At 50.3% G+C, this 12,957-nt stretch overlaps 1 protein-coding gene across 2 annotated transcripts in view; it reads left to right on the top strand.

Moving 5' to 3' along the window:
* NKAIN4 (sodium/potassium transporting ATPase interacting 4) overlaps positions 1–12,957 on the top strand; it is an 86,872-nt gene that overhangs the window by 38,808 nt on the left and 35,107 nt on the right. For both annotated transcript variants that reach the window (XM_077335836.1, XM_077335835.1), the window contains exons 3-4: positions 3,278–3,358; positions 11,618–11,815. In XM_077335836.1, coding sequence (XP_077191951.1) covers positions 3,278–3,358; positions 11,618–11,815 — 279 coding nt within the window. The remainder of the gene's footprint in view (positions 1–3,277; positions 3,359–11,617; positions 11,816–12,957) is intronic.

The raw sequence follows: 12,957 nt of genomic DNA, 5'->3' as shown, positions 1-12,957 counted from the left end.
CTCAAGGTCGACTCAGCCTTCCATCCTTCCGAGGTCGGTAAAATGAGTCCCCAGCTTGCTGCTGGGGGGTAAACAGTAATGACTGGGGAAGGCACTGGCAAACCACCCCGTATTGAGTCTGCCATGAAAACGCTAGAGGGCATCACCCCAAGGGTCAGGCATGACTTGGTGCTTGCACAGGGGATACCTTTACCTTTTTTTTTTAATTTAAAAATTGGTAATATGATCGTTTTTTAAATATAAAAATTGATGGACTCTCACCCAATCGGTAAAACCTTTCTGGGGCCGTGGAGATCCCCCAGGGTTCCTGTTGAGAAAACCTGGCCTAATGCCTATTCTGCCCTGTTCTCCTCTCCTTCTCCCGGCCCATGTGGACCCAGTGGGAAATCATCCGGCGACACCTGGCACTGCGTTCAGTCCCTGGCATCTCCAGGGAAGGGGACCGGATAGGAGGTGATGTGAAAAACCACCGAGACGCTGGAAAACTGCTGCTAGTTTGATAGACTGATGGCCTTGATTCAGCATAGAGGGGCTGCCAGTGACAGAGTATCTGCTTGGCACACAGAAGGTCCCAGGTTCAATCCCCGGCATATCCAGAAGTTGAAATGAGTCACGTACCGGTCTTGACAGCTCATCTCTGTTCCCAGGAGGAGCGTCCTGCAATGGAAGTGTAACTCTTGAGAAAGAACTATCCAGTTTGGATGGTTTAAGGCAGCCTTTTTCGACTTCTTTCCCACCGAGAAACCCTTGAAATAATCCTCAGGCTTCGAGAAACCCCAGAAGTGGCGCAATCGTGCAGAATGTGGTTGGGAAGCAGAGCTATGGACACGCCCACCCGGGGCCCCTCCCTTTCCCACCCCCTCCAGACCCATCATTGGCCATTTTAGGACGGGGCACGGCAGGTGAATTGCCTGCTCTTCCTCTCCCACAACAGACACCCATTGAGACCGAGAGAGCCTTGGGAGAACTGTTCTGTGAGAACAGCTCTGCGAGAACTGTGACTAGCCCAAGGACACCCAGCCGGCTGCACGGGCAGGGGGGAACCGAACCCGGCTCTTCAGAGAAGAGGCCACCTGTCTTTAATCCCTACACTCCACAAATTGGCCCTGTATACAGGCAGCTTCCTCTGCTCATGAACTGCTAGCTTCATGGATTCATGCGTGTTCGGACTTTTGCATGGATTGGTGAGGAAAGGCCACGCCTTTCCTTCCTTGGAGGACATTGGTGAGATATTGGTGAAAAGAATGAATGGGTCACAAATGCAAAACGACCGAACAAGCTTCCCCCCCAAAAGATCCTTCATTCGTTCAAACAACTTCCATTTACTGCTTGCTTTGGTTTTATAAGTGTGAGTTTGTAGAGAGCCCTGGCAGACTGCAAAAAGCAATGGTCCATGGCGTTAAAAAAACGATAAATGGAAGATTTTTGGAAATGCAATGCACGGATTGTTATTTCATTCATAGTTGGTGTTCTCCAAAAGCGAAACGGCTGCACAGAGAACGAGAGGAGGCCCCTGAAGAGTACGTACCATCAAAGAGTCAGTTTTCCTGCTCTATGCTTCATAAACCAAATAAAATTACTCAAGCAGCAGATTGCAAAAAAACCCCTAAATGTTTTTACAGCCCACCAGTGTGCAAAATGAATTATCCATCATTGGCCAAGTTTAAAAAAGAAAAGAAAAGAAAGATAATCCAAAATGATTTAGCAGGGGTAGCCAAACTGTAGCTCTCCAAATGTTCAAGGGATAAGAGTTTCCATGCTGGCAGGGACTCATGGGAATTGTAGTCCATGGACCTCTGGAGAGCCACAGTTTGGTCAACCATAGGAAGCGACCCTTGTCTGGACCATCAATCAACCCCCTGCCAAACAACTCCAATTTTAATGGTTTGATTCTCAGATCTGCTTTAGGGCTACTCAGATTCCATAGAATTTCTAGGAATGGCCAGAAATGTAAAAATTCTGGTTTGGGCTTTGGGGTTGCTTGAGAGACGATGGGGGTGGGGAGAATGAAGCAGATGAGTTCAATGACTCACAGCCATTTAAATCCAGCAGGAGAGGAGTGCACCCATCCCCCTGTTTAAATGGCAGGCAGCCATTTCACAGGTCGATTTTTCTCCCCCCCCCCCTTCCAAGTTTATCCTGCATTTGGGCTTATGAACCAATAGCCATAAACTCTTCTTCTTCTTCTTCTTCTTCTTCTTCTTCTTCTTCTTCTTCTTCTTCTTCTTCTTCTTCTTCTTCTTCTTCTTCTTCTTCTTCTTCTTCTTCTTCTCCTTCTCCTTCTCCTTCTCCTTCTCCTTCTCCTTCTCCTTCTCCTTCTCCTTCTCCTTCTCCTTCTCCTTCTCCTTCTCCTTCTTCTTCTTCTTCTTCTTCTTCTTCTTCTTCTTCCACCATAGAGTTAAGGCTCGCCCCTAGCTATCATGTACCCTGCCCGTCGCTTGTGGTCTCGGGGCGGCCTGACAACATAGTCAAAAATAGAATTTGAAGTACATTAAAACAGTAAAAACATAATTTGATATAAAACCTACTATCAATAAAACAAGGACTATTTATAAATGCTGTTGACTGTTAATACTTGTGCTTTTGGGCAGCCCAGGATTAACCATTAAGCAAAATAAGCACATAGACAGGGTACCATCAAAAAAAAGGGGGGGTACCACAAGAGGTACCACAAGTGTCCCCCCCCCCGGCTATCATGCCTTTGACTCGAGAGCCAGCTTGGTGTAGTGGTTAAGGGCACTGATCTCTAGTCTGGAGACCCTGGTTGCATTCCCCATGCCTCCACCTGCAGCCAGTTGAGTGGCCTTGGGCCAGTCACAGCTCTCTCTGGGCTCTCACAGCCTCACTGGGTGTCTGTTGTGGGGAGAGGAAGGGAAAGGTGTTTGTTTGTAAGCCGCTTTGAGGCTCCTTTGCGTCAGAACTGCCAGGAGTGGCAGGATAAAAATCGAATGAATGAATGAATGAATGAATGAATGAATCAATGAATCAATGAATCAATGAATGAATGAAAATGCAAACCAGGGTACGAAACAAAAGCTCTTCTTCTCCTTTCGGCTTACCACCTCCCCTCCCCTGGCTTCCTCTCAGAGCAGCAGGCCCCCCTGGCTTGCCTGTGTGTTGCTGAATCCCAGCCGTTCTGAAAACGGAGCCAGAAAAGTGCTCCCGGAATGAGAATCCTCAAGGTCTGGTGGACGTCAGGCTGATGAGCTTCTCTTTGCCTGCTCTGTTATGCTCTGCTGTGACTTAGCTCTCCCCCCTTCCTTTCTCCCCTCCCCAGTATGCCATCTGGACAGCCATCTGGGTCACCTGGAACATCTTCATCATCTGCTTCTACCTGGAGGTCGGCGGCCTTTCGAAGGTGAGTGGAAGCCAATGCCTGAGGTTCTCAACGAGGGCAGGGAGCAGAGAATAGGCCACGCTTTGGTCTGAACTGGCAGTTGCCAACTCCAGGCCTGGAAATGCAGAGGCGGAGCTTGGGGAAGGGTGGGAACCCTTTAGGTCCGTGATGCCATAGAGCAGGGGTGGCCAAGCGGTCTCTCCAGATGTCCATGGACTACAATTCCCATGACCCACGGCAGTTGTAGTCCTTGGACATCTGGAGAGACACCGTTTGGCCACCCCTGCCATGGCATTAAAGTTGCCAGGCACCTCCTGAAATGGTAGGAGACATTTTGACCATAGAGTTCGAAACTGAATGCTAGAGCATCCCTGCATCACCATCGATATGATGACATCACTTCCTGGGCTGGCTGTCGGGGATATCCCTAAGATGTTGAGCTAAGTCTGACCCGCTGCTGATAAGTCCCCTTGCTGGTGAGATGACGGGATGGGGGGGGGGGGGCTGTCGGAGTTTAAATCTGCAAAGAGGGGCTTAGCACCAGGCTGCTTAAACAGTTTTATTAAGCAGAGAAAAAAACTTTGTGAATAAAGTTGGAGTCTTGTGGCATCCTTAAGTCCGACAAATCTTTATTCAAGGTATAAGCTTTCGGGTGTCATGTCAGTAGGATTCTTCAGATGCAAACCTGCATGCACACAAAAGGTTGGTGTAGTGGTTAGGAGTGCGGACTTCTAATCTGGTGAGCCGGGTTCGATTCTGCGCTCCCCCACATGCAGCCAGCTGGGTGACCTTGGGCTCAACACAGCACTGATAAAGCTGTTCTGACCAAGCAGTGATATCAGGGCTCTCCCAGCCTCTCCCCCTTCACAGGGTGCCTGTTGTGGGGAGAGGAAAGGGAAGGCGACTGTAAGCCACTTTGAGACTCCTTCGGATAGAGAAAAGTGGCATATAAGAACCAACTCTTCTTCTTCTTCAGTAATCTCAGGGCTCTCTCAGCCTCACTCACCTCACAGGGTGCCTGTTGTGGGGAGAGGAAAGGGAAGGTGACTGTAAGCTGTTTTGAGACTTCTTCAGGTAGAGAAAAGAGGCATCTAAGAACCAACTCTTCTTCTTCTTCAGTAATCTCAGGGCTCTCTCAGCCTCCCCTCCCTCACAGGGTGTCTGTTGTGGGGAGAGGAAAGGGAAGGCAATTGTAAGCCGCTTTGAGACTCCTTCAGGTAGAGAAAAGTGGAATATAAGAACCAACTCTTCTTCTTCTTCTTCCTGTACCTTGAATAAAGTTAAGTCAGTCTTAAAGGGGCCACAAGCCTCCAATTTTCTGCTGCTGCTTCAGACCGGCACGGCGACCCATCTGAAACTTTGTGGAGACAGGAAGACTCCTCAATCTGTCTCGCTGTTGCCTTCTTTTCCTTCTGCCGGCACTGGAGGCAAGCGGGGAGGAAGTGAGCTCAAAGGAGCAGGAAGTCCCCAGATAAGCCAATCAGGATATAGGAAAATACTATTGGAAATATATCAGACGGTTCCTCTTCTAACCATGCTCGATGCACATCTCTTCTGATGCCCCCTCTAGGTCAGATTTCATATCCTTTGGAGCCATGCACACTATAGATCTTGCATATTCCAATAGGGGGCAGCATCCACCACTCCTGGCAGAGGCCTGTCCAGCATCTGAATTGGCTATTTTCTTCAGGGGAACTGTTTTCTGTAGACTGGAGATTCGTTGTGGCTTCCGGAGAACATCAGGACCAATTTGAAGACAAGTGGCCCACACTGGGAGAGTAATGTCTACCCACTTCTTGCATAACCATATAGAAATTGCCCTGCTGGATCAGTATATCTGACAACTGGGAGTTATGGGGTGGAGATGTAAAGAGCCACAGCGCCACCTCCAGGGAAACCCCAGAAGTGATGAAGGGTAAATCTAGGCAGGTTTCGTAGAATCAAAGAGCCATAGAGTTGGAAAGAGCCATGCAGGCCATCCTGTCCAATGCGCTGCTCAATGCAAAATTATTTAGGATTGCATTTAATAAATCTCAAGAAGACACAAATACAAGAAGACTCAAGAAGGCACAAAAACTCAAATACTTTGGCCACCTCATGAGAAGGAAGGACTCCCTGGAGAAGAGCCTAATGCTGGGAGCGATCGAGGGCAAAAGAAGAAGGGGACGACAGAGAATGAGGTGGCTGGATGGAGTCACTGAAGCAGTAGGTGCAAACTTAAATGGACTCTGGGGAATGGTAGAGGACAGGAAGGCCTGGAGGATCATTGTCCATGGGGTCGCGATGGGTCAGACATGACTTTGCACCTAACAACAACAACAACAACAACAAGACACGACTTTTTGCCTATTGATTTTGTTTGGTTCCAGTGCAGGATCAACACAAAGTAGGGGTTCCCAAAGGAGGGGGGGTGAGACAAAAGAACATCTGTGCATGTTACTTGTATACTCAGGGAATTGCTGATCACTACTCTGGAATGGTAGGTGAATTTCCTCCAGGCCAGGCTGTATTCTGGAGATCTTTGGTGGAAGGATCACTTGGACATGAAATTGGGGTCCCTGTGGGTGGGCAGTTAGTTGTGAGTTCTTGCATTGTGCAGGGGGCTGGATTAGATGACCCTAGAGGCCTAGAAGGTCCTGGCCTCGATGCTCTACGGCAGGGTTAGTCAACTTGTGGCCCTCCAGGTGTCCATGGACTACAATTCCCATGGGCCCCTGCCAGCGTTTGCTGGCAGGGGCTCATGGGAATTGTAGTCCATGGACATCTGGAGGACCACAGGTTGACTACCCCTGCTCTATGGTGTTGGTTTTCCAGGATGCTACACAGCCTGGACCAGTGGTCTGATCCAGCAGGACTCTTCCTATGTTCTTTTGTTCCCAGCGAGCTGCATCAATACACAACTTAGGGAACCTTTAAGATATAGTGAAGTTAATTCCCTTGCTGGCTCTGGGAGACGCAGTCATTCGGCGCGTGCTGCCAGGAGATGAAAAATGACAGTTTCTACTGTTAGGGAGGTAATAAATTTGCTTGCCTTTAAACATGCAAAATTATTCAGCCGTCGGGTTCTCTCGGGGCTCGCCTCGCCGGACTCAGTGCGCTCAGAGGTCTATTAGCACGGCCTCTGCTGGGTAATTAATGAAATGGGAGAAAGCAGGTAGCCAGAGCGGGAGTCTGGCCATCTCAGGTGCTCCTAGGCCCACCCCCCAAAAAGAGAAAAAGCAAAGCAGGCTGGGAGGGGGTAGGCGGGGAGGCCACAGTGACACACACACACACACACACACATTTGTCTTGCAGTATATGCAAATCTTTGCGCAACAAGGAGGCAAAATTCAAAGGCATGCTCTTGCAATGGCATACGTTTCCCGCTTGCTGGTTGCCTTTAAAAATATCTCAGAGAAAAATTTGTACAGGAACGTTGCTTGCCTCAAAGAACTGATCTGGGGTGCTCCGATGCCAGAATGTCACGTCAAGCCGAATGGGCAGGTTGTGCAAGTTTCCCTCCTGAGTGTGTGGGATCCCCAGTGTGGTCCCTGTGGGCTCGAATCCTGGCACGGATCCTGCTTCGACCGGACTAGATGGACTAGATGGACCACTGCTCTGATCCAGGCAGCTTCATGTTTGGATACGATGCCTCTGACAATGACCGAAAAGACAAAGAGCTCTTGTGAAGCTCGGTTTGCCAATTCTGGGTTGGGAAATGCCTGCAGATTTGGGGGGGTGGAGTAGGGAGGGGGCGGGATTTGGGGCAGCGAGGGACCCAGTGGAGTACAATGCTCTGGAGACCACCCTCCAAAACAGGGGCAGTCAAACTGCGGCCCTCCAGATGTCCATGGACTACAATTCCCAGGAGCCCCTGCCAGGGGCTCCTGGGAATTGTAGTCCATGGACATCTGGAGGGCCGCAGTTTGACTACCCCTGCTCCAAAGCAGCCATTTTCTCCAGGGGGGCTGATCTCATTAGTCTGGAGATGAGCTATAATTCAAGAGGATCTCCAGGTCCCATCTCTGCAGTCCCATCTCTGATCTTCTCCGTGCTTCTCCAGCATCCTGTGCACTGCCCTCTTGGGTGGGGATTTTGCGTCCAAGTCAGGACAAATGAAATCCGGTGGGGCAGATCGCCAAGGTTCATTGCCTGCGGTCCCCCAGCTGACGTGCTGTTTACGGGCAGAGGTCAATAAACTATTTGCCAGGAGTGTTTCTCCTGTTACTCGTCCTCTTGAGAGCTTCAGCCGTGAGCACGTCTCAGAAAGGAATATCGCCCTGTGCTTTCAAAGCAGGGCTTTGCTGTGTGTTATTCGTAAAGGGCTGGCTGTGGAGTGCCTTTCTGAAGGCCCTCGGATCCTAGAATGAATCAGAAGGGCCCCAAGCTCTTATTTATTTACAGTTGACCCGATCCCCTCCTCTTTGTCTCTCTACCTCTCTCTTCCTCTCTCCTCCTCTGTGTCTTCTTTCTCACACACAATCACACCCACGCACAGACCCTTGATTCAAGAACTCCAGATGAGAAACACATGCATAGAGATGGGAAAAGGAAATGTTGGGGGGGGGGGGAAGAGGGGAATGAGTAGGTAGAGACGGAACTCTGCAATGGCAGATGTATTTGAAACGGGTTTTGGAGGAAGGGTTAATGAAAATTTTTATTAGGAGTTTTTCTGCCATTAAAAAGAAGAAATGTGTTCCAAAGAAAAGGAGAGAAAAGGGGAAAAAAGAGCAGACATGTTAACCATGACATTAATTTTTTAAGGCTCCAGCCAAGCAGCTAATAAACTATAATCTGTAGTTCATACTTACTGTGTGATAGCAAACTTCTGAAAAATTAAAATCAATTTGACACTGTTTTTTAATTCACTTAAGCCAGAAATCATCCATTTCCTCCCTCCCCCCTTTTACTGCAAGAAGTCAAGAGGTCCTTATGAAGACCTTGGCCTCTCTGCCCTGTTGTTGGCCCTCCAGAAGAATTGGTTGGTCCCTGGGTGAGACAGGAGGCTGGACTGGATGGATCACTGCTCTGATCTAGCAGAACTGTTCTGATGTTCTTAGGAAGGCCTCGGCTTCTTTGCCCTGTTGCTGGCCCTCCAGAGGAACTGGTTGGCCACTGTGTAAGACCAGAGGCTGGACTAGGTGAACCACTGGTCTGATCCAGCAGGGTTTTTCTTTGATACTTATGTCTCTCTAGTTTTCTCTGTGCAGGGATCTTTTTTCTTAACAATGAGCTAGCTGTCTGGTGAGCTCCTTTCTTCCTGAAGTAGCCGGCTTATCATTTCCATGATCTTTGCGCTGTAGTTTCAGCTTCAGGATGCTCAGCCTAATCGCTGGCGCCAGGGATTTTGTCCACCAGGGTATGTCGGCCCCCCACTGGCTCACCTGGGATCTGTGGTGGTCCGGTGTTGGGACTCTGTTGCAAGCCCCTAAGTGAAATGGATTTTGTTGTTGCTGAAAACCCCTTTTGGGCAGAACAGTCTCTCAAGCCCCTCTGCTGCTTGGATCATTATGATGGTCGAGTCTTGCCGAGATGGATTTAGCTGCTTTTGCCAAGTACGGATGTGGAGGGGCGGATGTTCATAAGCAGGCAGAAAAGAGGCCAAGAGACAATGAAGTGATCGCAGCTTTACCTGCAATACACAAGTTCTCTGGCCGAGGTGCCCGTAGGACGTAAGATTTATCCACCAGCTGGAGAGCAGAGATTCGGTTTCTTATAAAGGCCCAGAGTCATGAGTTGTTAACGACTGCTCATTAAGTTGGTTAAGCGCCGTAGCTGTTTGCATGCTGCGAACAGCTCTGGCTCTCTGCCTTTTTCTCTCTCGCTCTCTGGCTCCTTCCCTCCCTGGCTTAGCGAGTGTAGCAGGGGCCTGGATATGACATTCAAAAGACAAGAGACTTCTCAAACGACCCAGAGGCGAATCCAGATCTCGGAAAATGCATGGCATGGGAGGTGTTGCCCTAGACCACCCCGATGGCTTATAGCTTCAAGCAAGAGTCATGATAGTCTCAAAGCGAGAGAGCCCTGAGAGAACTGTGTCTGGCCCACGTCAGCCAGCGGGCTGCATGTGGAGGAGGAGTGGGGAATCAAAACCAGTTCTCCAGAGCAGAGGCCACTGCTCTTTGGTGTAGTGGTTAGGAGTGCGGACTTCTAATCTGGCATGCCAGGTTCGATTCTGCGCTCCCCCACAGACAACCAGCTGGGTGACCTTGGGCTCGCCACGGCGCTGATAAAACTGTTCTGACCGAGCAGTGATATCAGGGCTCTCTCAGCCTCACCCACCCCACAGGGTGTCTGTTGTGGGGAGAGGAATGGGAAGGCGACTGTAAGCCGCTTTGAGCCTCCTTCGGGTAGGGAAAAGCGGCATATAAGAACCAACTCTTCTTCTCTCTCAGCCTCCCCTCCCTCACAGGGTGTCTGTTGTGGGGAGAGGAAAGGGAAGGCGATTGTAAGCCGCTTTGAGCCTCCTTCTGGTAGGGAAAAGCGGCATAGAAGAACCAACTCTTCTTCTTCTTCTTCAGTAATCTCAGGGCTCTCTCAGCCTCCCCTCCCTCACAGGGTGTCTGTTGTGGGGAGAGGAATGGGAAGGCGACTGTAAGCTGCTTTGAGCCTCCTTCGGGTAGGGAAAAGCGGCATATAAGAACCAACTCTTCTTCTTCTTCTTCTTCTTCTTCTTCTTCTTCTTCTTCTTCTTCTTCTTCTTCTTCTTCTTCTTCTTCTTCTTCTTCTTCTTCTAGAGCCAGGGCTTCAGGTTCAATTGAATATTTTGAGGAACTGCAGAGTTTCCTTCCTAACCAGGCAAAATCACAACCTTGTCTGCCGTGTTTCTTTACTGCCACAGGCCCCGGATGGCATGATTTAGTGTATTGAGGCGGCCAGGCCAGAGAGGAGAAAAACTACATGTGGAGAGAGGGTTGCGGGAGTCGGTGTGCAGAAAGAAAAGCCAAGGGCAGCACCCGAGAGGAGGGACCTGGAATTCTTGGGAGTTGGGGGAAAGGTCCGTTAAGGAGCAATCGATCACATTGGAGGTCGGTCGCACCAAGTAATCTGACCCAAGAGGTTCATTGTGACCGGGGTAAGGCCACGCCTGCAGCGAGCCATGCGTCAGAATGCCAACGGGAGAGGAGGCGATAGAACGGAAAGAGAAATTTATGGGGGATATTTCATGTTCCCGACACAAAGGAAATCTCCCTGGCCCGTCTGCTGTGAAAATATTTCCACTTCTTTTTTCCGCCCCTTGCAAGTTAAGACTCTGTGTGTTTGTTGGTGCGCGTGTGTGTTCAATCTCCAGGTCCCCGTATTTCTTTTCAACATCTCACACCTGATCAGTTCTCCTTGTGAATTTATACAGAGAGTTATTAAAATGTGGAATTTGCGGCCAGAGGATGTAGTGATGGCCACAGGAATACGCAGCTTTAAAAGGGTACTCAGTTCATGGAGGAGAACTTTATCAGTGACTACTGGTCATGGAGACTGAAGGGGGAACCTCCACATTCAGGGGCACTAGTCCTCTGAATCCCAAAATCTAGGAGGCAACATCGGGGGAAGGTCTTGGGCTCTATGCCTTGTTGTAGGCTCTGTTTGGACACTTAGTGAGAAAGAATGCTGGTTCAGCAGGTCTGGTCCAGCAGGGCTCTTCTGATGTTCTTAGGAAGGCCTTGGCCTCTCTGCCCTGTTGCTGGCTCTCCAGAGGAACTGGTTGGCCACTGTGTGAGACCAGAGGCTGGGCTAGATGGACCCCTGGTCTGATCCAGCAGGGCTCTTCTGATGTTCTTAGGAAGGCCTTGGCCTCTCTGCCCTGTTGCTGGCTCTCCAGAGGAACTGGTTGGCCACTGTGTGAGACCAGAGGCTGGGCTAGATGGACCCCTGGTCTGACCCAGCAGGGCTCTTCTGATGTTCTTAGGAAGGCCTTGGCCTCTCTGCCCTGTTGCTGGCTCTCCAGAGGAACTGGTTGGCCACTGTGTGAGACCAGAGGCTGGGCTAGATGGACCCCTGGTCTGATCCAGCAGGGCTCTTCTGATTTTCTTGTAAAGGCCTCGGCCTCTCTGCCCTGTTGCTGGCCCTCCAGAGGAACTGGCTGGTCCCTGTGTGAGACAGGAGGCTGGACTGGATGGACCCCTGGTCTGACCCAGCAGGGCTCTCCTTATGGCCTTATGTTTTAAACCCCGATATTCTAGTATTATGATGGGATGGCGGCATCAGGGAGTTTCATCAGTTCAACAGAGGTGAAGTTACCAAAATGTGTGCATTGAAATCATTAGCCGTCTTAACGGCCTGTGTGTTATGCCTTCTCCTCCCCAGGACAGCGAGCTCTTGACCTTTAACATCTCCCGGCACCAGTCGTGGTGGAGCGAAAATGGGCCAGGCTGTGTCCGGAAGGAGACCCCCATGACGGGCATCAAGGGCTTGGACAGCCATTCCTACGTCTCCGTGATCGGCTGCGCCCTGGAGTATCGCTACATCGAGGTCATGCACAGCGCAGTCCAGATCCTGGTGGCGGTGAGTAGGAGATCTGCAGAAGGCACCAGTTGGGACCTGTGTTGGAGGTGGTTGGGATTTCTGTTCTTAGGAAGCTTTTTTCGTTCTTCCACTCCGCTTCTACGCACACACACAATTTTAAAACTAGCGGCTAGCCATGAATTGTGAGGTTGGACTGGAGAAGGAACACGGAATAAATTTTTAAATATTTTTTAAGTTCCCAGTCTTTGGGATTTCCCTTTCACTGCAGTGCTCTGTCTGACAGAATTGGCCACTGCCTTCCTCTTCAGAGCCTTCCTTGGTGGTCTCCCACCCAAGACTTATGGTAATCTTAGTAAAGGGCTTCAACGCAGGTGGTTAAGTAGAGATGGTTAACCATTGCCTTGCTCTGCTGAGCCTTCCTTGGTGGCCTCCCATCCAAGACTTATGGTGACCCCAGCACAGGGCTTTCAAGGAAAGTGAGAAGAGGTGGTTGGCCATGGCCTTCCCCTGCAGACCCTTCCTTGGTGGTCTTTCATCCAAGATTTATGATGACCCCAGCAAGGGGCTTTCCAGGCAAGTGGGAACAGATGTGATTTGCCAGTGCCTTCCCCTGTAGAGCCTTCCTTGGTGGTCTCCCATCCAAGACTTATGGTAATCTCAGCAAGGGGTTTCAAGGCAGCTGAGAAGCAGAGGTGGTTGGCCATGGCCTTCCTCTGTAGAGTCTTCCTTGGTGGTCTCCCTTCCAAGTACCGGCCCTGCTTAACTTCCGAGATCTGACGAGATCAGGCGATACCATTCTGCCTTCCACCCCCACCCCACCCCGAATTACAGCACCCATAGTCGGTAATGCTTAGAGCAGGGGTAGTCAAACTGCGGCCCTCCAGATGTCCATGGACTACAATTCCCAGGAGCCCCTGCCAGCATTCGCTGGCAGGGGCTCCTGGGAATTGTAGTCCATGGACATCTGGAGGGCCGCAGTTTGACTACCCCTGGCTTAAAGCAAGGGTAGTCAAACTGCGGTCCTCCAGATGTCGCTGGCAGGGGCTCCTGGGAATTGTAGTCCATGGACATCTGGAGGGCCGCAGTTTGACTACCCCTGGCTTAGAGCAATAGGACTTCGACAAATCTGCATCCGGGTCAATATTCGTAGGCATCTTTGCGATGCAGCCCAAATTCCTTCC

Source organism: Paroedura picta, chromosome 4 (assembly GCF_049243985.1).
Source record: "Paroedura picta isolate Pp20150507F chromosome 4, Ppicta_v3.0, whole genome shotgun sequence".
NCBI classification, from domain to species: Eukaryota; Metazoa; Chordata; class Lepidosauria; order Squamata; family Gekkonidae; genus Paroedura; species Paroedura picta.
This window is presented reverse-complemented; position numbering and strand designations above follow the sequence as displayed.